This window comes from Clinocottus analis, unplaced genomic scaffold (assembly GCF_023055335.1).
Source record: "Clinocottus analis isolate CAN_PGR_092001 unplaced genomic scaffold, fCliAna1.0.p SCAF_20, whole genome shotgun sequence".
NCBI lineage: Eukaryota > Metazoa > Chordata > Actinopteri > Perciformes > Cottidae > Clinocottus > Clinocottus analis.
The window spans coordinates 14,094,243-14,122,060 of record NW_027175932.1 but is presented as its reverse complement, the minus strand read 5'-3'; the positions used below and the strand labels follow the sequence as shown (position 1 = coordinate 14,122,060).

Below are 27,818 nucleotides of genomic sequence, written 5' to 3'. Positions count from 1 at the left end.
GTGCTGTGTATTTCTGGAAGTTCAGCTCGACGCAAGCGGTTCATAGAAAAATTCAAACAAGCAGAGCGAGGCGCAAAGCGAGGCGCAAAGCGAGGCGCAAAGCGAGGCGCAAAGCGAGGCGCAAAGCGAGGCGCAAAGCGAGGCGCAAAGCTAGGCTCGCGCCGGCAGCAGGCCATCGGTCCTCGCCCGCCCGTCTGTCGGGTTTCAGGTGAAGACGTCACTGGATGATGGACGGCTGGCCATCCCGCCGCTGCCGGCACTAGTCGTGGGTGGTCGCAAGCGCCTCCCCTGCCGTCTTCTACCATGAATGACAGCAAGAGGGCGGGGGGCTTAACCTCAGCAGTTCCCCCTCGTCAGCAGGGCCTCCGACATGCGCTGGGTTTGGGTCAAAGAGCTGAGCACCTGAAGCAGCAGAGAGAACAACAGTGAAAACGTGAGAAAAATGGCACCTAACTGCGTCCTCTGCTACGAAGAAAGCATAAACACAAGATGGAAATCCTATAAAACAAAATTCTGTACATGATGGGGATTACAGTGTTTGCATTTTCCAAATTTGCATTATAGCAACTGTAGGATGATGAATTGATGCCATAAAGTCTCTGTGTGTGGGCTTTTAAAAGGTCTTTCTTTGCAGACTCCCAGCGGCTGTCTAGATAAAGAGCCAGGCGGCCATTAAGGCCACTGTGCTCTAAGCAGCGTGATGAGGAACGAGGCCAACGCCAAAGTGACACAAACTGTGACTGTCCACTTGATGCTGAATGGAGTCAGTCCCCACAGACCTCCATGTTAAAATGCCCAACCTACAGCAGAAATAAACATGTTCACAGCGTGGTACCAAATAATTTCTAATATGATGACGACTGCTGGGTGACGTGGCTGTCGACGTTGTCCAATGTGAAGTTCGTGCTCGATCATGTGACGATGCGACATACCTCAGGCTACTTTACCCGCAAAATCTTTCAAGACCGACGAGCCGAGCAAACTGAACAGCAGCGGGAAGGAAAGTGTGACGGGACTAGAAAGTAGTCACTAACGACCTCCCGCTAAATAGCAGCTAAATATGTGTCAGCTGTTAGCGGCATCGGCATCAGTCAAACCTCAATCATCAACTAATCAATCAGTCCAGCGGTTAGCCATTACACATCATCACCAAAGCCCTGACATCGACAGCACCGGTAACCTCCATTAAACACTCCGCCAAACGCCTTATTAATCAACTTTAGAAAATGTGAGGCATTAACCCACTCATGTGCTCTGGGGTCAGTCTCTACAGAGATGGACTGAGAGGTTTATTAAATATTGGCCATGAATAATTCAGACGGGCAGCATTCAGAGCAGGAAACTCATTTGAATCTGCTGCTCTGGCATTGACCCCAGAAGGCAAAGCTTTTCCCAAGGACTGAACATGATAATACCTGAAAACTTACCTCTCAGCACAGAAGCTCAAAATAGAGCGTGACAGGACGCTAAGAAGGCGACTTTCAGTTAATAGCATCGCTAGAAGGGAGGGGGCGTTAATTGCCATCGCAGCACTGCTGTTGTTATGCAATGTGGAGAGAATCAGGGGTTCTGACCTGGGCTGACCCGGGATGGATGCCCACAGTGGCGTCCAGCTGTCGCTTTGTCAGGCCGCATTTCATCGCCGCAACGAAGCCTTGGAGGATATCTCCAGCGTTGGGGCCCATGACGTGGACGCCGACCACGCGGTCCTGTTGAGACACAGCAGGGTTGCAGTGGGTTCCCCCCGAAGGGTCAACGCCAACTTAGACTCGAAGACTCTGAGTCCGAGTCGTCAGGTTTTGTCCGCCCAGAGTTTCTGGCTCTGAATCAGCATTTAAACTAAGTTTCACTTTCATAATTTGTGGTCATGAAGGTCACATTTAAGTCCCAGTTCCTCCGAGGTCCTGTTTGAGTCTGACTGTAGTTACTGACTACTGAGTCATCCTCCATCGAGTCTTCTCCAGTCTGAGACTTGTTCCAGACTGATATCAATAAATCCAACCACAAAAACAAGTGAACACATATTAACATGGTTCTGATGGCTGCAGTGAAATCTGCAGACAGGAAATGAAGTGAGGACACAGTTACGAGCAGCTCGGCACGGACGCATTCTGAAATGCAGTTATCTTGAGTTATCCAAGTCAATTGTTGGAAAGAGCTAAAAATATAACAAAGAGGTGGGTGGAGTAATGTGGCGTGAACGAATGCACAATTAGAGGTATTATGACCAAATATCTCCTCTAGTGAGAAGAGTCTCACTACTTTACAGCTGAGGTGTGCGTGTCACTGAGTGTTACACTTGTCTAAGTGCGTGGGGGATTTAATTAGTTTGGACATAACTAGAACTACACAGTGTCCTCATTGTAAGTTAAGTATCCGATATGAGTAGATCGCATGCAGTACTACTGTACTTTTCATTGTACTTCATCACATTCCTCAGCTCTTCTCTTCTTCTCCCACTCAGTTCATTGTTTAGCTGCCAATATGTCAAACCGACTGAAGCGCTTTCTGAGGCAGAACAATGACATTTGACGTTCGACCGTCTTCCGTCAAGTGTCGTTCTTCATTTGACACAAATGACACGATGTGTTGTGACGGGACACTGAATCAAGCTCCGGGCGTCTAATGTCGTACGTCTTCTCTACACAATGTGAAGAAAAGATGCCACTTGGTCATATCCAGGTTTAAAGCCTCTCATTCTCTCTTGACTTGTATTTTCACTCATTCTTTGTCCCTTTGTACTGTATTTATTCTTCGCTCAATTGTTTCTTTCTCTTTGTGATTCAGTCCCAGAATCAGCCACAACCGCAAAATGTAGAGTATAAAATTAAGTTATTTGTTGTCTCCTACTCCTACTTTTGACCTACGACTCGCTCATCGGGTCCGATTCCCGATGACGAGCGTGAAGAATAACTAGACAGAACTTGTTTAATTATGCAAGTCCTTACAGAGGCATCAGTATCACATCAAGCAAGTTTCATAACCAGGAAACAAACTTCTTGTTGTGACTTTTAAAGTACACAAAACAACGAGCTGAAAGAGGAAGAACTGGAGAGTTTTTGAGAATTCTCAAGCAAAACCTTTCACTTCAAACAAAATAATATGATTTCATGTTAACATCACAACAGTATTAAAATAATATTAAAAGCCATACATGGTCGGGGACGTGGCAGATGACTTTCACATAGCAGGAGTTTTTATCCCTGGCAGGAAGTGCCCACTCCAGTGGCCAGTAGTAGCTGTGATACACCTGCAAAAGGGCAGACATTTTGGATTTTAGATTCCATTTGTTTGACTTTGTGTGTGTGTGTGTGTGTGTGTGTGTGTGTGTGTGTGTGTGTGTGTGTCTGTGTGTGTTTACCTCCACACTGTCTTCTCCAAGTGTTAGATTGGCTTTCTCCTCAGACAGACCGCAGGCAGCATATTCCAGCGGAGTCAGCACAACATGGGGCACATCGCTGTAATCACACTGTGAATGAAAAATGATATCAGCTCCAATCAATTCTATCTTTATTGACTCATCTGCAGCGCTTGGCTCACGCACAACATACACAACCAGTATAAACTACTTCCAGACTGCGTATACCAAGACGCCGTCTCCTCCGTAGAGGCGACGGGCCAGCAGTGTCCCAGCATGCACCGAGAGGCCTGTGGTGGAGGGGCGTCCATGCTGCACCGATCCGATGGCGTAAATATGATCGACGCTGGTCTGATCGCTCTCGTTCACTAGGATCCTGCCGGTGCTGCACACGGAGAACACACACACACACACACACAGATACTCTCACAAGCGACCTTAAACAAAACTTCACGCACACACTGAAGGTCAATAGAAACTCACTCGAGGTTGCGCTGCACCCCAACGCGCTCCAGGCCGACGTCGCTGGTGAAGGCTTTCCTTCCAACGGTGAGCAGCACCTGCACACACAAAGACACACAAAGACACAATGAGATATGAAAGACACAGTTCACCAGGGAGAGTCCTTTCGGCCACAGGACAATCTCAAACATGCATGATCGTCGATCGAAAAACAAGCTGCTTTCTCCGTCCTTTGAAACATTTACAGGAAACCTCTAAAGAGAAGGAACTGGACACATTCAACGTACTGTATCAAAGTCCTCCTGCGTAGTTTGGCCTTCCTGGGAGATGAAGGTCACTCGAAGTCTCCCCAGGGAAACCTCCGGTGGTGTCGTTGCACATTCACCTCATTAAAATATGACAAAACTCAAATTAGCTCCTCGTGGTTATTAGCCCCCTCAAAAGCAATCAAGGTGCAGTTTGCATCCACGTCGGTCCCGGTTCATTATTTGAGCCTGTTCAACATTTGTGTTGAATTGTCATAATTAGTCATGGAGGCATGAAAATAATCAACAACGCACTCGATGTGACTGTAACTTGTAAATGATGTCATCGTGTACAGTGACGCCCTTTCAAAACACTTTGAGTTTGTGGTTCTCCGCTCCAGCACGTAAAACACCTCACAAATGTGTATTTTAAGAACGCTCAGTAATTTGCTCAAACAGCTGGTCAACAATGGAACTCTGTGGCTGAGAGGAAGAAGAGGCTTCTGGCTTTACACCTGAATCAGATGATATGGGTGGATGGGTCGTTTGCGTCTTTCAGAGACATTTCTCTCCGTTATGCAGTCTGATATGAAATGTGGTTTCTGTGGAAACACTGTCTTCTGGACTGCAGCTCAAAAGACCATCTTCAGTGGGGTGATCTGGGTTTGATCTATAAATCATGTGATGGACATCAAAGGGTCTGTGGGCCGGGGTGGAAGAAGTGCTTGCATCACTCACTCAAAGTTACTGTGAGCAACTTTTAACTGGTTCTGAACTGGATACTGAGAGCCCCGCTGCAGTAAAACGCCCGGAAACACGACCGCTATCGTCCACAGGGAGCGCCGCTGTCAACCAAACCAACCAAAGTTCCTTGTTTCAAAGCGTTCAAGTGGCCACAGATCCGTTTCCTGTTTTGGCTTTTCATGATACAGTAAATGTCGCTTGCTCAGTGTAATTGGCTTCAAAATAAAGACACCATCAGTGTTTGCATTGGTTCTCTATAAGCCTCACTAGCGCTGTGCAATTCTGTCTGCTGTCGGGTACGATCTCCCAGCTTTTGTTTTAGCTGTCAGTAGCTATCCCAAGACCCCAAAAACATCAATGGAAGCTCTTTCATGTTCCGATCCCCATGAGCAGAAATGGCTGCTCAGCTCAGGAAAGCAGAAAACTTTTTTGTGCCCCCCGACACTAATTGCCTATCATTGATGATCCGTATTAGCAGATACAGATCCCTTAAATTATCAGATTTCTCCCTGAATTGTTTTTGTCGCATGAAGTAGCATAATACTCAAAGTATCTCAAAATTGTACTGAAATACATACAGTATTGTAGTTTATTTCCATCACTGTCTGTGGGGTGATTTCACAAAAATCCCTTCAACTGAAACAGTGTGCTGCTGAACTTCTATGTACAGCCTTCACACAGCCTCTTAATCCCGATACTTTCTCAACTGGATACCGTGTCTCTACCATAATCCTGATACAATAGCTCCGTTGCCGTACCTGGAGCGACGTCCTCCCTGCAAGCGTCCATCTGCTCCACCTGACACACACACAAGCAGCACTGCATTAGGAAGGGAAGGTTTCTCGTGGGAGGGATCCCCGTCTTAGTCTCGCTCGGTACCTTAGTGAGTGAGCAGTGGTAAAGGAAGTCCACTCCACTAACGATCAGCTGGTTTTCTATCTTCTGGGCCATTTTCCGATCCAGCCCGGGGAGCAGGTCCGGCTGCAGCATGACGGTGACGGGCAGTCCGAGGCCGCACAGGAAGCCGGCGCACTCCAGCCCCTCTGCGGACCCGCCGACCACCAGGGTCCGACCTGGAGGTCGGGGCAGGGAGAGGAGATCCTCGCTGCGAGGGGAGGAGGGAGAGAAAAGGAGTTTCAGAGGTTCTGTCCGGTCGTACTCACGCAGCTCGCTGAAGGGGGGATGTGATGCGAGCTGGTTGACCTGGTGAGGCAGTGCTCTCTGTCCCCTGGTACACCTGGGTACCGAGGCCGGTCCCCTGTCGCGATGACCAGGGTCTCTGCTGTCAGACGCCTCTTCCTCCCGTCCACGCCTGTCGCCTGGTTCAACAAAAAACACACACAGCTTGCACTGCAGCGCGTGGGTCCATGCTTCACACACGTTAATGTGACCTCTCTGAGCGGCTGTAAAACTGGATCAACACATTTCATTTCGGATCATTTCTTCACAATAAAAGTTTTTGCTGCTTCCTCTCTGTTGTTGTTGAGGAATAGCTGCTACCAAGCTTTGATTATTCTGTGATAAACACATTTTATTTGCGATAAACATTCTTCACCATACACTCTGCTTGTTACCCTCCCTTAAAGCGACGGTTGGTAACTATGATATAAAAACTTTTTGTCATATTTGCTCAGCTGCGTGAGAGCTCAGCTGTGATTGGTTGTGTTTGTCTTCGGGCACGGTGGAAATGGCATCTTGTAAATGCCATTAGCAGCACAGAGAGGACGCGGAGGAGCCAGATTCTTTTCCCCACAGATTATCTGTCTCATGCACTACTGGCAGGGTACAGTGACAGATTGCGCAAATATGACAAAACTATATTTTTATTAAAGTTACCAGCTGCAGCTCTCACACCTCTCAGTCTCTGTCAATCAAACGACAGGACTCTGGTCATCATCCAGCGGGAGACCGAACCATCACATTGTCCCATACCAGACACACGCCATCGAGTTAACGCTGAAACACCTGGAAGAATATTTAATGGACAGCAATTGTTCCTGCCAATAATTCCCCTACAGCCGTTTTGAGCGGTAAGAACACTGGACCTCCACCTTACCTCCACCGTGTGGGGCCCCACCAGCTCTCCATGAGCGGCCAGGTAGAAGACTCCGCAGCTCTTAAGCTCCCTCTTCACCTCCAAACTGCGAGTCTTCACCTGCTGACGCACAGCCTCCACCAGCTCGCTCCAGCTGTGAGGCGCTGGGACGGGGCACACATTCAGTGCTCGTAAACGCTCATTACAGAGGATATATATATATATATATATATATATATATATATATATATATATATATATATATATATATATATATATATATATATATATGTATATATATATATGTATATATATATATATATACATATATATATATATATATATATATATATATATATATATATATATATATATATATATATATATATATATATATATACAGTATATATAAAAATATATTGGATTGGGTCACATTTATTATAATCCCACTGCAGTGGGGTTTCCAGTTTTCACGAACAATTTGGTTTCTACAGCTTTGAATAGTGATGAGTTTATCAATAGTCACACGATTCCTGTCAATGGATGGTCCTTTGCTTTGTTACCTTCCTCTTTCAACCTCCAGCCGTATTTCTGAGAGTCTTGGATGGCTTTTCCCAGCAGAGACGCCTGCTGCAGAAACTTCCTGATGCTGTCCATGTTCAGACTGGAACCCCCTAGCTCTAGAGGAGAGGAGAGGAGAGGAGAGGAGAGGAGAGGAGAGGAGAGGAGAGGAGAGGAGAGGAAAAGAGAGGAGAGGAGAGGAGAGGAAAAGAGAGGAGAGGAGAGGAGAGGAAAAGAGAGGAGAGGAGAGGAGATGAAAAGAGAGGAGAGGAGAGGAGAGGAAAAGAGAGGAGAGGAGAGGAGAGGAGAGGAAAAGAGAGGAGAAGAGAGGAGAGGAGAGGAGAGAATATGAGAGGAGAATCAAAAGAAGAGGAGAGAAGAGGAGAGGAGAATCAAGAGGAGAAGAGAGGAGAATTAAGAGGAAAAAAGAGGAGAATCAATTAAGTGATGAGACGAGAGAGAAGAAGTAGTGGAGGAAAGAAAAGGAAATTCAAGTAGGGAAAAGCAAAGAAGAGGAGAACAAAATGAAAACAAGACAAAAGAAAAAACACAAAAGGAAAGGAAATAATAAAACGTCTCATTGGAAATTCAAGCGTTTCAAGCAACAATACAAGTCATAAGAACGTGTGTGCATGTCTCCAACACGAGAGAGGAGAGATTGGTCGTCACCAGGCCTGTTCAGACTCGGAGTTAAACACTCACCCCTCTCAGTGCCTCTCGGAGAGGGAGCCACGAGGTCGAGCATCAGCACCGTTTTCCTCAAGCCTGCAGCCTCCTAGCGGAGGGAGAGAGGAGAGAAGCGGAATAAACGACAGCAACAAGAGGAGAAAGAGGGAAATTAAATATGGAAACGGGTTAAGCGTTTTGTTCTTGACAACAATCCAGCTCCTGCCCCGTCTTCTCGCTTCCACTTCCCTCCAGAGCCTCTTCATTAGCATGAAGGCCATTAATATGGTAATCATGCGAGCGCCGCTTTGGCATTGACCGGATTAGCTGCAATTATGGGGTGGAGTTGGCGGGGCGTCCTCTCACCACGGAGCGAAGCTGGATGCGGGCGGAGGAGCTGCAAACTACAGCTGAGAGGGAGCTGAAGGAGCAGCAGGGTCAGGTGATAAGCGACCCCACATTGTCTTCACGCTGACAATTTACTATACAAATATATAAATTACAGCAGCTTTTAAAAAATAATCAAGCGGTAGTTCACTTTAACACGGGCAAACACAATATTTAAAACACATTAATGTAGATTGTATATGAATATTTCATGAGAAGAGAGGATTTTCACAGCTACACACACTATATTTTCTTTTTCTTTATTATTTTTTCTTCCTTTTTCTCCTTTATCTATTTTCTTTTTTCTCCCCATTCCCTTTCCGTATTTTATGATTTTGTTACTGTGGTTATTTTTTTTTTCCATTGGTCATTCTTTGACTGTTTATTATATTGTTGCCAGCTGTGCCCAATGACTCCTGTCCTTTTTTGAATACTAGGCCTTTTCAATACTGGGCCTGCAATAAACGGTTACTTTTTCTTATTTTAGATTTATCTGACAATTGTTTCTTGATAAATCCATGGACTGCTTTGTCTAAAAAATAGAAAAAAGGGGCAAACACTGTTTCCTAAAACTCAAAATGCTGTTTTTACGTGTCATATTTCATCTGACTAGTGGCCTAAACCCAAGAGTGCATTGACGTTCAAATACTCTTGGACATGAACATGTGCACTCTCTTGGACATGAGGTGTCCAAGAGAGTGCACATGACTACGTGGATTCATACTTTCTTTAAACTTTCTGAAAGTAGAAAGCAAAACAAGAACATTGGAATGGCAGGAGACAAAACCATGAGGCGTGAACACTGTGACCTGCAGGAGGAAGAGGAGGTGGTGAGCTTACCTTTGCCACAGCCAGGCCCCCCGACCCCCCTCCTATAACCAGCATGTCGTAGTCATAAGGCCCTGGGGACGGCTCGGTTGGCGGGTCCATCCTGCACTACAACGACTCGGGACACTGAAGGCCTCTAGTCCGGGATCGGTCCTGGAGAGGGACACAAAAACAAGGCCTCAAACACTCGGAGTGAGGAGGGACTTTGGCCCCTGAGTTCTTTACTTTACGCCTGCAGGCTGCATGCGGGTTGCACAAGAGGACGTCCACTTGGCGGTACTTTTGAAAGTCCACATGTACATTTTTGAGTGAGACTCTTTCAAAAAAAGGTATGGAAACGTTATGGCTTTGAGTCACATTACTGACATGTACGCACACTTATAATACTGATGACATAATATTGACAATGAGCAAATATCTACTTAGTTTACATGTGGCATTGAATAGCTAAAATTCTACTTTTCGCAAGTTTTTTAATCTACCGCATGCCCGTTGGACAGGGAAACTGGCAATATGTTAAATGAGCAGCAAAGGTAACGTTAAAAGAGCTGCGACTGAGAGTAGCCGTGTTGTCTGCAGTCACTGGGCGCCATCTTGTGGTGAAACCCTTGTGTATCCTGCGTAAGCCTCTCGAGAGGAGTCTTGCCCTTCCAGGCCAATCTTGTATTTGTGATTTTGGGCTATACCAAATAAACTGAATTGAAAAAAATAAACTGAATTGAATTGGTAAAGACGTTACGGAAATTCACTGCACTACTTATCAGACACAAACTAACACACACGTCGTTTCAGACACAAACTAACACACGTGTTGGTTTCCACACACACTGTTTCAGACACAAACTAACACATGTGCCAACAAACTGTTGTTTTTTTTCAGGTAAAGCTGTTAAAGACGACACGGACAACTTTCTTTTTGCCAAAAAAAATGGGCTGAGGTCGCGTTAAAGTGTGAACTTCTCTGATAAGATTTCTACAAGTAACTTGTATTTGATAAGATATTTGGTCATTCGATGCAGAACTTCAGATGGTTTCTTTTCATTAACGGAAACAATTTAGGAACTTAGGACAGTGTCTTGAGAGAAAAGCAGATGGAGGGTGAAGCTTTTGCGGGAAACTTCAAGGGTAGAAGAGTTGCATTCCTGTGCAGCCAGAAATGTAGGAATTATAAAAACTATAAACCGCAAATACTACCGAAAGACGTTGCAAAATTCGGAAACTTCAAATTCTGTTATTTCAGAGTGCAGGGACTCTGTACTTGGCTTTGATGAGCCTCGAAAGCGAAACTACACATTTCAAACTCTTTATCATTTTCACAGTTACTACTACACTTGTTTCTACTGATGAATTTACTTTAGGACTACGAGGTAGGAGCTTGCAAGGAGTCCCTGAACGCAGCACAACTCTCTACCGGCGAGCAACAGTAGTGCAGCCGCGGTTACGCGCTGGGACTGGTCCTTTCGCAGCCATTTTCTGTCCAACCAAACAGCCGTCTCAGGAAGGTAACCAACCAGGGCTTCATTGCAGGTTTGTGCCTGGCTCCGGCCAATGATTGCTAACCGATTTCTCGTTAGCTCGAATGGAAATGTCCGTCTCTGTCTGATTTTTTATTTGTTGTCTGAGTGAATGAGGGCTGCTCATCAGGAAGTATCCAGCGGGCGAAACTTAATAAACCACTATTAGACATTTCGGCCCGGCCACGTCTCGCTCCGTTCTGCACGACAAAGAGCAGGCCAACACCGTGTCTGCGGGCGCGAGTTGCAGTAGACTTGGACAATGGAAATGTACTCAAGGGGCACTATGTACCTGAATAGGTTAACCACAGAAGGTAACAGTCAGCTGCAAATACGCTTTTATTTCTGCTAAACTCATTACAGCCCGTTGTATTAAGACCAGCAAGCTGGCTAGCTTACGTTAGTTGAAGTCGGTCTTAGCCAGCGTTAGCTAGCTAAATGTCTCAGCCTGCGGGAGACACCGGCTAGTTAGCACACGAGAGCTAAACACAGAACCACCGATCGGTCTGTAACGTTAGCGTCTGGCTTACGTAAACTGACCTCACTGCGGGTTTGTAGCACGGTTTACGCAATGCCAACGACAGCTCACAATCCCAGTGTCGTGCCAATTTTATTTTCACATTGTGTTCCCACATTTCATCGTGTAAGCTCGCGGTTCAAATCGAGCGGGAGGGGGAGGGGTCGCTTCAAGCAGTCGTTGGCAACATCTGGACATATCTCTGTTCTCGGAAGAAGAGGCTCCGCGACTGACGTTAGTCGGAGCCTTTACAATGGAAACGCATATGACCTGAATATAACATCTGGCTTTACACCAGACCCGTCTAATGGGAATGCGACCAGCTGAGCTGGTTCTCACGGAGACGCAGCGAAACACGCATTTGGTGATATTTGTTTTCACTAAATTAAAGATGCAATCATCCAGAGCTGTTCACTGCTTTAAAATGATATTTTTCTTCATTCCTGAATAATCATCACAACACCATGTTCATATTTGGCTTTCACAATAGGTTTGATATTTAAAAACTTGTTTTCTATTTTATGTTCATTGCGTTGGCCTCTGTGTAAAATAATAAATCAATAACAAATATGCAAAGATAAGCACTTGTTTTATTGAACATGCAGAGTGAGCTACAAGTGTAGACACTCATTGTACTTAATATATGACAAAGAACGTCCACACATTTGAGATGCTATGTAGTGATACTAATTGGATCGCAACCTCTGACTGATTTTCTCAACAAGCTTTTTCCTGCAGGCAATATTCCTTAAGACCTCTCGGCTCCGATGCCACACATGTTCAATGATTCCTTCAGGGAATGTGTTGGGTTCTTCATTACAATGACAGCTTGAACATTGCTCAAAGAAAAGCAGACATAAGGGAATTGAATCCGTGTGCATGGACCACAACAGATATCACTGGACCACATCAAGCCAGCCCACGAGAGGGAGAACCAAAGCACTTATTCATTTCTTGCAGGCTAAAACTAGAATTAAGAATACTAGAACTAAATACTACGCAAACCGCTAGATGCAACACTGGATTGAACTCTTTAGGAATTTGGCCAAAATGTTTTCGGGGGGTTTTATCTACATGGGAGAAGTTTGACATCCAAAGAAGTGCCGTTACTTTCAGATCTTTATTCAGCTTTAAAAGGTCTGTGTCAGCAGCCTGTCAGGCTTTTCACAGGGTTCAATCCACAGACGATCTTAAAAAAAACTTCATACTACCGTTCTGAGTCAAACAAAACAGAAATGTATTGCAAAGGAGATTATCTGCTCCTTTAAGGCTCTGCTGAGGAAACTTTCACTTTGATGGTGTAGAGTGACTTATATTACTCTAGCTCCAGATGTTGAGAGATGAGACCTTTTGTGTTTGTGCTGCAGATGGACGGAGACAGCTCAACCACCGACGCCTCCCAGCTGGGCATCACTGGGGAGTACATGGCCGCCGGTCACTACGTCCTCCAGTCCCAAGATGGTGAGCAGCAGGGCTAAAGTGTGGCTCACCAGAGAGCAGCAGCAGCAGCCGTCGCCGCCCTTGTGTTTCTTTAAGGCTCAGTGTCGCAAGCGGACGATTCTAATCCGCATGTTTTGTTTGGTGGCTCCAGATGACGGAGAGGAGAATCTCAATGACCACGATGATGGCGGCATCAAAGAGAACTTCAGAGAGCAGGACATCTATCTTCCCATTGCCAACGTGGCTCGCATCATGAAGAACGCCGTTCCTCAGACCGGGAAGGTGAGTGGGGAAGGGGGCAGTAATAATTCCATCTTTCTTATGAGTATTTTACATTTAGTATGACAGAAGGAATTGAAGCTTCGCAGCAAAACTGAAAGCTTTTTTATCGCGGTCCAAACAGAACCACGATTTGCTTCTGAACTATTTGTGATGCCCTGACTCGGAGTTGGTGATCATGACTGTAAACAATGAAAAAAGGTGTTGAAAATGTTTCATAAGGAAGGAAACACTGTTTGTTAGACCTCAAAGTTAAACATAAGGCGCTTAACTGAATGTAAACATAACGTTTTGTTTACAAGAAAGCTCCACGAGGCGGCTTTAAGGTGAGCTCTGAAAAAAAGTTTCTCCTTTTAGAAGATCAATGTGAAAACATTTATATCTCAAATGAGCAGCAGATACAGTGTAAAACACTTCTTATTGAAGTATTTATTTCAAAAACATGTAGTAACTTTTCGTTCTTAGGGTCGCCCTTGGATCTAAAGTTGATTTTGTGGAGAAACGACAGCGGTGACCTGCTAACGCTAGCACTTCTCTGAAGAGTTTTCTGCTCATAGCTTGCCTCATTGAGCTCAATACATACTTATTAGTCCTGTTTAGGCTTTGCGTGGGTATTTGGTCCTTCAGTGCAGCCTTTTAGACGCCTGAAGGGTTTCTGTTTCCACAGAAACTGTGGTCCCTGTGACCAAAGAGGACGATGAGGCCATTTGAAAACGTATTCCATCGCCCACTCTGGTGCACATTTACTTTCAAAGGTTGTGTTTGTTTTGGGCAAAGTGGAAGCACTTTGTACAAACACCAGAAACTGCAGCTGAAAGTACAAACAAATATTTTATTGACAAAAGCCTGAAGCTATTTATCCTGAGGGACAGAAGATGATCCTGAGCAAAGAACATTTTAAGAAAATGATTTTTCCGGTTGGCGCTTTGGAAGGATGTGTTTTCCCTCTACGCAGGCTTGAAGGAATCTTCTCCCTCTTTTTCCCCGCAGATTGCGAAAGATGCCAAGGAGTGCGTGCAGGAGTGCGTGAGCGAGTTCATCAGCTTCATCACGTCAGAGGCGAGCGAGCGCTGCCACCAGGAGAAGAGGAAGACCATCAACGGGGAGGACATCCTGTTCGCCATGTCCACGCTGGGCTTCGACATGTACGTGGAGCCGCTGAAGCTCTACCTGCAGAAGTTCAGAGAGGTGAGGAAAAAAAGTGACCACGTAAACACGCTCTGCCGCGGTAGAGCCGCTTTGTCTTGAGCTGGTCGATAGCGATGCATGCGTGGTGTTCAGAGGGAGCCGGAAGGCCAAACCTTTGATTCACCAGTTTACGTTCCGAACCTTCGTCCGATGTTCTTGAGCTTTGTGCCGTGAGCAAAAGAATGGGATCGCAGATATAAAGCGGCAGAAACGAGCTTCCTCGGGAGAGCGGCTCGGCTCATTCGTAGTAACAGAGGACCTCAGACATCCAGAGGGCCGCTTCAGGGGTGCAGGCAACTGATCAGGATCCTCCCGGTCGACTCCTTTTAGAGGTTTTCCAGGCATGTCCAAGTGGGAACGGGCCCTGGGGGTAGACCCAAAACAGGCAGGAGGGACTTTATATCTGGTCCGGCCTGCAAACCCCATAGGGGCCCCCAGGTAGAGCTGGCAACCGTTGCTCGGGAGAGGGACGCTGGAACACTGCTGCCAGACCACGAGTCAGCAGGAGATCCTGGATGGATGGGCCCTTTCTAAAAATATACCAATAATTGGATGAAGCTGTTTTTATTCTTTCCCTATTGGACTTTAAACTCTGGTCTCCAGTCTAATCATCTCTTTAAAGGCAACCATTTTAAACTAAATCTAAACATGAAGAGCCTGGAGGTTTTTTACTAAATAAAACATAATAATGATAACATAATAATCTAAACCAGCACCATTTGTCTGTCTGCCTACTAACATTTGTTTTTCTGCCCATTGTGATAAAAAGCAGCCCAGCTGGCAACAGACAGAGCACCAAGCAGCTGGGTTGCCAGATGTGTTGGGAACTTCAACAAGAACATGGGTAGAGTCACAACTTGTGTTGAACTGTCTAGAATACAATCAGTTTCATGACCTGGAATCAGATTGTGGCATAAAACGGGTTGAAATAGTCACAACACTCTGTTGGTCATTTTTTATACTGATCTGATTTTATCATTAGCATTTTTTACCCTCTTCATTTTCAAGGATTCCACGTGTGACCGCAACAGCCTGAAAATGGAATCGGCTAATTTTCGAGCCGACACCACGTCCTCGCTTTGTTCCAGATGCCGCTGAGTTCACGTCTGTAAATCTCCTGCTTCTCTGCTGTTTGTTTAGGCCATGAAGGGGGAGAAGGGGATTCCCGGCGTGGCGGTGGGAGACGGCCTGGGAGACGAGCTCACAGATGACAGCTTCAGTAAGCAGCAGCGGGTCACGCTTCTCTCACAATGTGTCCCTTTGTTTGACTTTATTCAACATGTATTTTCTTTCTCAAGTTAGTCGATTGTAGTAAAGGAATATAGTGTTGTAAACACTGGTGTGTGTGTGTGTGTGTGTGTGTGTGGGGGGGTGTGTGGGTGCGTACGTGTAAATAGGCATTTAGTAGGTAAGAGCTGTCTTCTAGTGAATTTTATCTCGCAGTCATTCAATAAGTCAGTCTGTCAATAATACAAAACAAAAATCTAATAAAACTAGATGTATCTCAATTAAATAAATTAAAAAGTGATTGTGAAAAAGAAACTGCAAACAGATACAAATTTAAGTTTAATTGTATGAATAATAAATCAAGCTTATAAGTCGAGACTAATCCGACTTCATAATATAACTCGGTACTCGGGTTAGTCTTCAAAATCACGCTCATGCGATCACCCGCATTAAAGGGCAAAATCAAACTGTTATTAATAAGCCGTTAATAAGCCCGACTGTGTTCTGGTCTCATTAACACCTTCCTGTCCTCATCAGCAAATCCACTGCCAGCTGGGATCATCACAGCGGACGGTCAGCAGCAGAACGTCATGGTGTACACCACCTCATATCAACAGGTAACGGCAGCACTTCCCCACGCCGACGACGCCGACGAGAGGATGAAGCGGTCGGTTGTGAATGATCCGCTTTGTGTCCGTGTTGCAGATTCCCACCGTGCAGCAGATCCAGTTTTCATGACGAGGCCTTTATCCCCGAGCCTGAACACAGCGGCCGGATGACCTCCGACCCCACCACGGGGTGAAGGTCACCAGACGGACAGGGAGGAGGAGAGGAGACCCTCATGTACAGAGAAATCACTACCTGTTCAGTAGAAAGTGTAGTCCCTAGTTGTGAGGTACCAAATGTTTTGGAGTGCGTCCAAACCAGCTGGCAAAAATCAAGGCTTTATTTTAAAGGCTAGTCTTATTACATGATTTAGTGGTCAAATTGTTTTGTTTTTTCGTGCGTGTGTGTGTTAATGTTTGCTTTTATGCATTTCTTTTTTTTTGGAGGGGGGGTATAATGGGAAGTGTTGTATTAGATGTTTATTTTGGAACACCCCTGTTTTGAACGGAGAGGGCCCGTTGTTACTGTCACATCAGATCTTTTGTAAGTTAACACGATGTACCATGTGCTTTAATGTTATGTAAATCCTTTGAATAAAAATTCAAAAGTGATGTTTAAAATGTCCCCATTTATATTATTCATCACATTCAAAACAATCCCAGTGTATCTTTTGCTCTCTGGTGTCCGGGCTGGGTATTAGAACTTCTTCTGGTATGGACAGAGACCAGCGACAGGTGTTCATGGTCTTTATTTAGTGCAGTGACGCTACCTTGGCTTGATACCCTCAATGGAAATCCCCACCAGATATCACCTTGCTGGTTACTGCAAACACCAGCTGGAGATGAGTGTTCATGAAGCAGCAGCCAGTCCTTTAGGGGACACTGCCACCTTGTGGCACAACATCCCGCTCACATGGCAGAGGGGAAACCTTAACTATGCCCTCAAATATATGTCAGGAGTGAGGAGCTTTATGGATGAATGACTGATTCCTCTGCTTCCTCACACTGAGATATTAAAAGATTCATCAGTAAGACTTGAGAGCAGTTAATCTTGGGTATTATATGAAGCGCCTATCTATTGTGCATTTTAATTGTGTCACTACAATGCAGATAAAAGGTCAGTTAGGGTCGTTTCCAGTTTCCAGTCTTTATGTTAAGCTAAGGTAACCAGCTGGTGGCAGCAGCTTCATGTTGACAAATACAAAGTCTCTATAAATCAAAACTGCTTAAAATGAAATCTGATATGAAAGTGAAAAAAAAAAAAATCATACAGGGCTGCGGCTGACAGTTTGTCAATATCGATTAATCTGATGCGCTTAAATGATTTGCACTTTCTTTACTCTCCCAAACCTTTCAATTAATTAGCATGTTTGTATGTGAATATTAGATATTATTCATTATAGTAATCTTATCTTTGTCTCTCATCTTTATACATCATAAATAGTTATTAGAACTGAGAAACCGATGCGCTGAATAAGGCTGTGAGGTGCAGCTCAGGTGTAACGTGCAACATCGATATGACTGCAGCTATAGATGCAGCTGGCAGGAGTCATCGCTGGCGTTTTCCCAAACACAGAAAAGATTAGCTGACAATGTTCTGTGCAGTTGGAGACCTTTAGAGACCTTTACCAGCTGCAGAAGATGATGGAATGAAAGACAGTCAATTCACATGTGAGAGCCATTGCATTTCGGTGACATCATTCTTAAAGCAGCCTCAAGCTAACGTGCTAATGATAAAAAAAATTTAAAAAAAATCCTACCATGCTGTTTGGTAGGTATGCTATTCATCATGTTTACCTTCTTGATATAGAAGGTTAGGATACTAGCATCAGCTAATAAAACACATGAAGTCCAAAAATTATGTATCTTTACAAAAATAGAGCAACACACAAAGCGGCCACTGTAACTAAACAGCTTCCTAACTAGGAGGGAAGTATCCAAACCTAACACTTGTGCTGTGCACCACGCTCTCAACATTAAAGAGTTACAATACTCTTTCTTATCGTCAGAGTGGGATTACAAACTTTGCCATGACAAGTGTAATAGAAGAAGCTTCCAGGGTCAATAAATACATCTTCCTGAACACTGACGGTGTCTGTTGAACACGATCAGCAGCTTTAAAAGAGCTAAAACGCCAGTAATGCAGTAAAAAGGAAAATGTTATTTAGAGATCAACATAATGAAAAGAAACAACGAACATGAAACTTTTTGGTGTATAAGCAACACCAGCATGTTGCTAAAGAATTAAACTTTAATACATTCTCAATATTTATTCATGTGGTATTTTGAAATGGTTATTGTTTTTATGTATGCACATAAATAGATGAATACCATAATCATATTTTTCATTTTCAATAACACGGCCTGGAGGACTGCAGCTTCAAGCTAACGAGCTAATGATGAAAAGTCAACTGAGGCGACAGGTAAATAAATACACTTTCTCCTTAACATATTGTCTCGCCATGCTAATAAAAGAAAATGTATTTCTGTTTAATCCTGCAGGAACAGCAACAATTATCATTTCACATCATTTTAAAATGATGGAAGTGTATGAATAAGGACAAAGTTACCTAATGAAACTCAAAAGAACTTTGAAAAGGTTTCTCTGGCAAAACACTTACGACACCGAGAGGACATCAAAAGACACACTGGCACAGGCCACAGGGTTGACACACACTAAATACAGGAAGGAGATCCAGGTGGAAACAATGAGGGCGGGGCTTGCAATCACACATGAGGTCTGCACACGAGGGGGAGGAGTCTGAAACCAGAGACAAGGTGAGAACTAAGCAGGTCTCAGTGTAACAAAATGAAACAAGCACAACGTTCTCAATGATTATCTGAAGCCATTGAAAGACCCTCCTGCTCCACTGAGATCTCTTCATTAATCCAGAAAGTTCTTGACAAACATTAGGCCACTAAATGGATTGGAATAACTTCTAAGATGTCACAGGACATGGACTTTGCTGGTTGACAGCAAATATCGACATAAATACATCTACTGTCAACAAGCCCTGAAGTTTTGTATGGAGAGTTTTCCTTTTGGTGGGTGTGATGAATAATCACTATGACCTTAATATACAAGGATACAATATTACTACTGCACTCTAACGTGAGAGTTGGGTGTGTGCTGTTTTGGATGTGAGCCATGGACCTTTCGTCACTTCACTTCCAAATTGACTGTCACTACCTCTTGGAGGTCAGCCTTGCACGGGATAGTTTAAGGGGTGTGGCCAGAGGCTCATGGGACCAGTGAGACTGCGGGTGACAGCGATGGAGAGGCTGCGGTACGGGGGGTCAAAGTCTCTGGGACCCCTGGAGGGTCAAAAGAGCAATATAAATATGTATTCAAGGAGACGCCGACCGCAGAAACAGCGAGTCAGTCATGAGAGTTTAATGTTCCGACGTCAGAATTTGTTTCATTATTCATTTTAGGCATTGACTGTTTTTTACAGCTCCTTCTTTTCCACTTAAACGAAACCTCCTTTCCAGATTCCTCCTCCATGACGGGCTTTATGCACAAGCAGTGCAACACGTGTCTCTTCTGCTTTTAAATACATTTTTGGGCTCACTGGAAAAACAGTTCAGTCTGCCAATTGTCATTGTGCTTTATTGTACTCAAACACTCTCGATAAGCTAAATACCTCAATGTCTATGTAATGTAAATGTAAAATGGCACATTTCCTGTGGGTGGCCCCTCCTCGGTGGCCCTCGGGCTGGAAATAGTCTCCGCCAAGCCCACGCCCACAGCGCTCATTTCCTCCTATTGAACCGCGGAGCTCGCCCTGAACCTTTCTTCCCCAGGAAGCTCCTGTTCCTCCTCCTGGCTGTTTCCTGAGACACTCTGAGTCGCTCTGTGAATAAACAGCACACTCCGGTGTCCTAAATCTCTCAGGCCGGACAGACAAACAGACACGCGCGCTCACAGCCGACCGGCAGCACATCGATCTTCTGCCTGGGGAGCTGCTCCCCAACAAAGACGCAAACACACTCACCAGCCTCCTCCCTTTCCTTTTCCTCCTTGTGTACAATTGTACCCATTTGCCTGTCCATCCTCCCCATCCTCCCTTTGCTATACATCAGACGCTGTAAATAGCAGCAAATGATCTCGTAAGACTGAAACTCAAAGTTTACTGTTTACTGTGACTGCGTTTGTGAATACGACACATTTAGTTTTAGAGCTGAATGTTAAAAGTCCCAGAGATATTAGAGAAATTGCTGTTGAGTATATCTGAGAGGCTTTAAGTGTGACGTTTGTCCTGAAGGAGAGCCGACTATCAGGATCCTACTGACCCTGTCTGAGGTAAACTGATACCGTGAGCTATTTTATTGAGTTTGCTTTCAGCAAAATAATCTTTCATGAATTGGAGTTCCCTCTGCTCTACAGTTGATCAGTGTATATATGTCTTGGGCTTTTATTGTGAAATATAGGAACAGAGGGAGTGCATCTGGCCTGCGCTGCCTTTGTCGAGGGTTGAAGGAGTAAATAAGTTAATCGCGTTGGGGCGGACTATGGAGGCTCGCTGTCCGTTCCACACCAGATGAAGCCGTAGTTTGTGGTGTGATCGCTCACAAGAATAGACAGTGTTTTAATATTCATGTTCTGTGAAGCACACAGACCGGACCGGACAACGTGGTGGGGACCTGTCAATCACAAGGTAGCCCCACCCTAAAGCAGACCCTGCTTCATGGTCCGTTTTACTCTAAATGAACCATACTTTACTTCTTCAAAATGGCCTCAGCAAAACAGGTTCAGCCTCCTGCTTGATTTGAATGGCTGCCTGGACCAAGTGGGACTGAAGGCTTTTCATCCACAGGGCTCGAGCGAGTGAGTAAGAAGACTTGAGCATATATTCATTTGTCAGATATAAAATGCTGAAATATAAGAAACACAGTGAATAAAGGATGCAGAGCTTGGACATGAATGCACCTGTTTAAAATGAAGCGTTGCTGACGTTTGCCAGAGAAAAGGTTGAGTTGGGAGTGACCTCGGGACATTTCTTCCCACAAAAACAGAGCTTGTCAGGTGGGCTGCTCGTCTGCTGTGGATCTGGCTGACAGTTTGCAATGTCAGTCAGAGACGTGGCCACAAAGCAGCGCCTCCAGATAAGTCTGTGCTCTGTGTGTCCTATCGCTGGCAGATAGAGAGGTATCTCTGTCGGCTCGACCCCTGCTGTCACTGATTCCTCCGAGGCTCCTCGGCCCTGATAGCTTCCTCTCTTTGCGTCTGGGGAATGTTCCTCCAGGACACACACACACACACACACACACACACACACACACACACACACACACACACACCCCATCCTTCCACTCCTTTCTTGGGCTATCCCACGTCACCTTTCTTCCCTTTTAACCTTTGACCCCTTGGTCCACCCCATCCATCCCGGTGGCGGTGAGCATGTGAGCCGGAGGGAAGGAGGGGTCGACAACAAAGCTTTTCATAGTCGAAGCAGAGGGAAGAGCAGAACCTCCTTACACGGAACTTTTTCCAAAATCACACACACACACACACACACACACACACACACACACACACACACACACACACACACACACACACACACACACACACACACACACACACATACTGTACTCCAGATGCAGTTCCACTTGGTACCAGGCTTGTGATAAGGAGGTGTGGAGTGTCCTGCATACTATCATTACTCTGCTGTCAGGCCTCTCCTCCCACACCACACGTGCTGCGCAGAGGAGAAAACATCGGAGGGCCCTTCTCCTGATCAAGGATTTGAAATTCTCACTTCAGCCTTTTAGACATCGCCAATCCAGAGCTGCAGAGAGAGAGAGAGAGAGAGAGAGAGAGAGAGAGAGAGAGAGAGAGAGAGAGAGAGAGAGAGAGAGAGAGAGAGAGAGAGAGCGAGCGGTGGGCAAAGGTCAGTGTTCTTGAGTTTACACAACAAGGTGGAGAAACTATGTTTATTCATATCCTTCACAGGTTGGAACGCTGAGAACGCTCAGCAGCTCAGAATCGTTTGCCCTGATCGGCTCGGAGGCGACGGAGGTTTAAACTTATTCTCTGTGTAAATAACCTGAGGCTGAAAGTATCCATGAAAAGCAGCTGGGACTCGTCTGTGCAAAACCTCCTGGTTAATTGTTTGTATTTAAATTGCCCAAGTTGAGTAGTTGCAATAGAAAATGTAAAATAAAATTGGAAGTTTGTGGTAACAATTTCTAAGAAGACACACCAACAGTGCACTATGTTCAGAGTGATAGTTTATAATGCATTTGTAATGCTTCATCATTACACTCTCTGTATGCCACGGATGCACTATATTCATAAAAGTTATTGATTTTGAATCATCTGTAATTAATTAGTAGTTCAATGCTCTTGACTAGTTGTGACCGAGACGTTGACTGATGGGTTCAAAACACAAGATGACTAACTTTACTCCCCTCAACAATAAACTATATCAGTTTTCATTTCAATGAATCTATGCTGTGTTATTGGTTATATTCATGCAAGAATCACTTTAAGAATGGAACCTGAAGTTGAACCTGAAGTTCATCAAAAGACAAAACGCAGTATTCATTTTCATCATGGGATGAACGTGGCTAGTTGGAGCAGCCTGTGTGTGTTTTCATGGTTTACGAGGACATAAATCTCTTGACACTTTATGATGGAACTGACATTATAGAATTTAAATGACTTGCCCCTCATTGAAAATGTAATTCTCTGTCCTCTCCATGGTTAGTTTTCCCAACAGGATGCTTCTTGTGATTCAGCTTCAGTTTACTGAGACGCATCCGGGTGTCGAGGAGCGATCCAGTGCCGGTCCACAGCGCTCCCCTCAGTGTTTCAGTGTGTTTATTGGATTAAATCTAAAGTTGGCAAAAAAGGAGAACATTACTTTGCTGGGAGCAGAGCGGGTGGGGGTAAACAACTTAAAAAGTTTGCTCATATAAGGAAACCTTCTGAAGCGGCAATGTGATGTTTCTGTTGCTGCGGTTACAGTGTCAGCTGACTCACTCACAGACTGGAACATTATGCATTTAACATCCCACATTATGCATTTAACATCCCACATTATGCATTTAACATCACACATTATGCATTTAACATCACACATTATGCATTTAACATCCCACATTATGCATTTAACATCACACATTATGCATTTAACATCACACATTATGCATTTAACATCCCACATTATGCATTTAACATCACACATTATGCATTTAACATCACACATTATGCATTTAACATCACACATTATGCATTTAACATCACACATTATGCATTTAACATCACACATTATGCATTTGCATTAACAGTTAATTGAACAAAAGGTTTTTACAGAGATACAACTTTTTGTTAAAGAGTAAAATAGTTTGTGTTTTATTAGAAAAAGCAGCTATTGCTTGATTAAAAATGAAACAGCCATCTTACTTAACAGGAAATAAAGGGTTTATTTTGATTAAAGCAGAGCGGGTTATTGATCACAACCCAGACAGGTTTGGTGAGTTATATTTTGTTTTGTTTTTTTTGGTCCAATTTGAATAAAGTGGGTTTTACGGCACAATTAAAGTATTTTTTTTTTGTCAATGGAGTCTTGTGTATTTTAACTATTTATCTGTTGTTCCTGCTTAGACGGAAAGGATTTAAGTAGCGTACAGCTCATGTGACGGTCTGCACCTGTCACTCACTCGCTCACTGGGCTCACTGGGATTCATCAATTCTTTACAATGAAACTTTCACTCACGCACAGACTGTTAACCACAGCAAATCCGCTCCGAGCTGATAACGAGAAATGCACTAAATAATGTAGGGGCGGGGGGGATTATAATCTTATTTGTGTGTGATTGAAACCACGTCTCAAGGGAATTTCAGATATCTGTGACGGTCTGGGAGAGAAGCAGCGAGGAGCACAGAGGTGGGAGGTTTGAGCCGTGAGGGGAACCACATGGGGAGAAAGGAGATGCGTAAGGGGGATGCCACGCAGATGTGCAGGAGTGTGTGTGTGTGTAAAGAGGGCGGGGGGGGGGGGCAGGAGACCCACAAGGTGCTGAGGAGGTTACTGGTGGGGAGTTGAGGGGGGTACAAGGAAGAATGCACTCTCACATTCCTGACATGCCCGACTTATTGTAGAGGACTAATGAGGCGAGGGAGGGGAGTGATGGCTGCCGCACGGCCCAGAGAGAGAGAGAGAGAGAGAGAGAGAGAGAGAGAGAGAGAGAGAGGACAACACCATGGAGCGCCGGCCGGCTCCGGGCTGAGCTCACGGCTGAGGAATTCCAAACTCCGGACATGAGAGGGCCTGGCTTGGTGCCAGCGGTTTTCTATCAGCACTCACATGTATACATATGAATCAGTGTGACCCATGCTGGGCTGGTGTGAAAAGCCAGACCTTTTTATCCATCCATTACTGTTCAATTTGTGTAAACCTGAGAGGAAATGCCAGGAATTTAAACAAGAGCTCAAATGTTGCCACAAACTCTCGGGGTGACCTTCGGTTCTGCCGAGTGAAGCCGATGCGAAAGGGTCAAAACACTCTACTTCACTTTAGCTGCTTAATGCTCCTCTATGTACACACACGAGTGTCCAACTGTCTCACAACACGGTAAACGTTCAAAACGGTGTCCTGACACTGAGCATCGAGCTGAAAGTCATTGAAACAATGACTGTAGAGGTAGGGAGAGGGCGAGGTGTATCGCACTGGAATAAAACCCGAAGACGATGCACTTGCATGGTAAACACACCACCGTTCAAAAGTTTGGGGGTCGACTAGACAAATGTTTTGTTTCATCGCAAGTTCTCGCTTGAATAGCTTTCATTTCTAAGAGCAAGAATAGACTGGCGAGTTTCCAGAGAGTATTTTGTCTTTTTGAGAGTACAATCAAACCCACAAATGTGACGCTTCAGATACTCAACTAGCTCAAAGGAAGCTTTTCAGCTGGACTAACATCATTGCACAAGGTTTTTTTTGCACAATAAGTCTTGTAGGCGATTATCAAACACAATGTACCATCAGAACACTGAGTGATAGCTGCTGGAAATGGACCTCTATACACCTCTGTAGATATTTCATCAAAAAACAGATGTTTCCACCGAGAATAGTCTTTTACCACATCAACATTGTATAGAGTGTATTTCTGATTAATTTAATGTTATCTTCATTTTAAATCAGAGTTTTTCTTTGAAAAATAAGGATATTTCTAAGTGACCCTAAACGTTTGAATGGTAGTTTACGTTGCTTTCATGGCCACCGCTGCAGAAGTTGAAAGAAAACAAAACTATACATCATCTTTTTTTCTATCACAATCCAGGAAACGCTGGGTTTTGTCTTTTACATTGCGTAAAACCTTTAAGAAATAGCAGTTGTAGAAATGGATTGGTGTTAAATAATCCAGAATCCAGAGCAAAATGATGTTTTTTTCCCCTCTTGGCAGTATTGGTGTTCACATACTAAACACTACAACTTCTTGCTGTGAAAAATGCCAACTAGCATGTCCTCGGACACAAAGTAGTTGTGCTCAGCAGTCTGTCAGTGGCAAAGAGTCCACATCAAAGTGGAGTATACATGAAAGTGGATGAAGAACATCCTTCCTGCAAAGGACATAAATTCAGTGACATTCAGGAAGCTGCGTGACACATCCTTCCCTCTCCCCTCCGCTGTCATTCTCTCCTGATCTTGGCTCCAGCTGGCCTGAAGAGGTGCATCGTTGGGCCACACGGAGCTAATGGAGGGTGAAATCTTTGAGTCCGACCGCTCCGCAAGCGTTGGAGCCGACACGGCATTCCTCTGACCGGCTGCAGGGGCGACGGCTGGCGGCAGCCATGCGTGTGGGCGCACTCAGAGTGTTCAGGGCTAATCAGACGGTGAGAGAGCAAACACAGATGACATCACGCCTTCACCTCCACCAGCTGGAGGGACACTGCGTTAAAAATAATCAAGGAACTTCTTGTCATGTGTCCACAAAATGATCACCTCATAATGAGTGTATACATTCATTTCTATGCATTTCTAGCACTTGGCTTCATCTGGCGCCCTCCTTCTCAACGCCACGTGCGAGCGCACATGCAGCTTTCAGCACTTGCCAAGGCTGAAGCATTGGAACTTATTGTCATCTGCCACCTCTTTCATGTCTGCCTCCAGTCCTCATAAACACACTCCTGTGTGCAGCAGCTTTCAGTCTGATGCAGTCTTCTCACGAGTAGAAAGTGCACTCCCATCCTTTCGCCGTGAACTTCCTCTGAAGCGCCTCTAAAGGCGTTGTTACATCAGCATGCGACTTGTTGCACTGCGTACCTACGGAAAGTAATGCAGTATAATCAGCACTAAAGTGGATAAAACATAAATTCCAGCAACAATTCGATCCCATGAGTGTGTGTCTGCACACAGAGCACATGTCATAATTCTATATAACATTATGTTTGCAGTTTAAAATAATATTCTACACCAAGAGCACTAATTCTAAGTAACACTTTTAAATAATGTTTCGCTGATTATATTTGTTCACAAGAGCAACAGAGCGATCAGTTGTTAATGCTCTGAATGTCGGCGAACTTTGAAGCTGATGCCACTTCTCAAATGACCTTAAATCAAAAATGACTTATTTATGAAGTAAGTAATCCAACCAGAGAGCGTTACAGGCTGAACACAGCGGGACTCGCATGAACACACCGGCCCTCGTGTCACTGAACATCTGGAGAGAAAAGCTCGAGAAATAAAATAAAATATAAGAGCAGGGATGACAGATATACACAAAATAAACACACACGCACACACACACATATATATACACACATACACAATAGAATACACAAAACTGCAATTAAACTAAATGTAAACAGAGTGTGCAAAATGTGCAAAATATGTAAAATATACATACAAAATAAACTACAAATAACTGTGCATTGTGTATTCAGTGACATTAATTAAGTTTAAAAAGTATGTGTCGTGCAGATGAAGTGAAAATCCAGTGAAAACTCGTCCACAGAGGATGTGACCAGAGGTTTGTCGTATGGTCTAATTGCCATGCAGGAATATGTTTTATTAATATTGTTACTTACATACATACCTCCTTCACACATTACAGCGTGATGAGAGTGTTTTAACCACAGAGCTCGGCTTTGGTGGATAGTGGGAATGATGTTGATGTGACCTCTGACTCACACATGCAACACAAACACACATCATAACCAGACAAACGCACACAGCCTCGGCACACACTTGTGCTCACTGGCACGAACGATCTCCCCCCCCTCCTACACACACACACACACACACACACACACACACACACACACACACACAGCAGCAACACTTAGTGTAAGTCTTTGGAGATCTCCTGATGTCTCTGAAACTGGTTATTAATGAGTCATAACTGTTCCAGCGGCAGGAAGCACCCAGAAAACCTCCACACCCTGATGCTATCTCCCTCTAGTTGTTTCCCAGACTTCCCATCAGCAGCCAGTGCAGCTTGCATCACGTCCCCAAGCGCACAATGGCCGTTAGATGACTACAAAGTATCTTTTCTTTTTCCTTTTCTTTTTTTAAAAATAGTTTGTTGTTTCTGGTGCATTTTGCATTCAGAGGAAGTTTGGGATTGAATCCACCCGTCAGGGGAGATCTGGAAACAAGTGAATGGAGGCAGAGTCCAAGAGCCCTGAAAAGCCATTCCTGGGACGTTTGTGAATATCCGTCGTCATGGATACAAGCCACTGAGTCAACGTCGAGGTTCCCGCGGGGCAGCGATCGGGCCGAGCGTCCTGACTTTAATCCACAAGCCAAACAGGA

At 44.6% G+C, this 27,818-nt stretch overlaps 2 protein-coding genes across 3 annotated transcripts; one reads left to right on the top strand and one right to left on the bottom strand.

Annotated features, from left to right (window-relative positions):
• Nucleotides 1-265: 265 nt before the first annotated feature.
• Nucleotides 266-9,418, bottom strand: LOC137791505 (thioredoxin reductase 1, cytoplasmic-like). The gene is made up of 14 exons (XM_068586499.1): nucleotides 9,299-9,418; nucleotides 8,108-8,180; nucleotides 7,408-7,524; nucleotides 6,866-7,008; nucleotides 6,013-6,128; nucleotides 5,689-5,914; nucleotides 5,568-5,607; nucleotides 4,108-4,205; nucleotides 3,842-3,918; nucleotides 3,587-3,743; nucleotides 3,362-3,469; nucleotides 3,155-3,250; nucleotides 1,575-1,709; nucleotides 266-402 (listed from the first exon to the last, which is right to left on the bottom strand). Exons 1-14 carry the CDS (start codon nucleotides 9,386-9,388, stop codon nucleotides 337-339), a joined length of 1,542 nt encoding a protein of 513 aa, XP_068442600.1. The 5' UTR covers nucleotides 9,389-9,418; the 3' UTR covers nucleotides 266-336.
• Nucleotides 9,419-10,685: 1,267 nt separating this feature from the next.
• Nucleotides 10,686-16,677, top strand: nfyba (nuclear transcription factor Y, beta a). Of its 2 annotated transcripts, none has more exons than XM_068587116.1 (7): nucleotides 10,686-10,813; nucleotides 12,685-12,778; nucleotides 12,909-13,039; nucleotides 14,027-14,224; nucleotides 15,365-15,443; nucleotides 15,989-16,068; nucleotides 16,157-16,677. In XM_068587116.1, the coding sequence occupies exons 2-7, from the start codon at nucleotides 12,685-12,687 to the stop codon at nucleotides 16,187-16,189; spliced, it is 615 nt and encodes a 204-aa protein (XP_068443217.1). In that variant the 5' UTR covers nucleotides 10,686-10,813; the 3' UTR covers nucleotides 16,190-16,677. The 2 variants fall into 2 exon arrangements, with proteins under 2 accessions (XP_068443217.1, XP_068443218.1); XM_068587117.1 differs by lacking the exon at nucleotides 10,686-10,813 and adding an exon at nucleotides 10,900-11,114.
• The last annotated feature ends 11,141 nt before the right edge of the window (nucleotides 16,678-27,818 follow it).

Coding starts and splice junctions, on each gene's coding strand:
- nfyba (XM_068587116.1), top strand. CDS start 12,685: ATGGACGGAGACAGCTCAACCACCGACGCCTCCCAGCTGGGCATCACT. Junction 13,040..14,026: donor CCGTTCCTCAGACCGGGAAG/GTGAGTGGGGAA, acceptor TTTTCCCCGCAG/ATTGCGAAAGATGCCAAGGA. Junction 16,069..16,156: donor ACACCACCTCATATCAACAG/GTAACGGCAGCA, acceptor TCCGTGTTGCAG/ATTCCCACCGTGCAGCAGAT.
- LOC137791505 (XM_068586499.1), bottom strand. CDS start 9,388: ATGGACCCGCCAACCGAGCCGTCCCCAGGGCCTTATGACTACGACATG. Junction 6,129..6,865: donor TGGGGCCCCACACGGTGGAG/GTAAGGTGGAGG, acceptor TTGTTGAACCAG/GCGACAGGCGTGGACGGGAG. Junction 3,744..3,841: donor GGGGTGCAGCGCAACCTCGA/GTGAGTTTCTAT, acceptor CTCCGTGTGCAG/CACCGGCAGGATCCTAGTGA.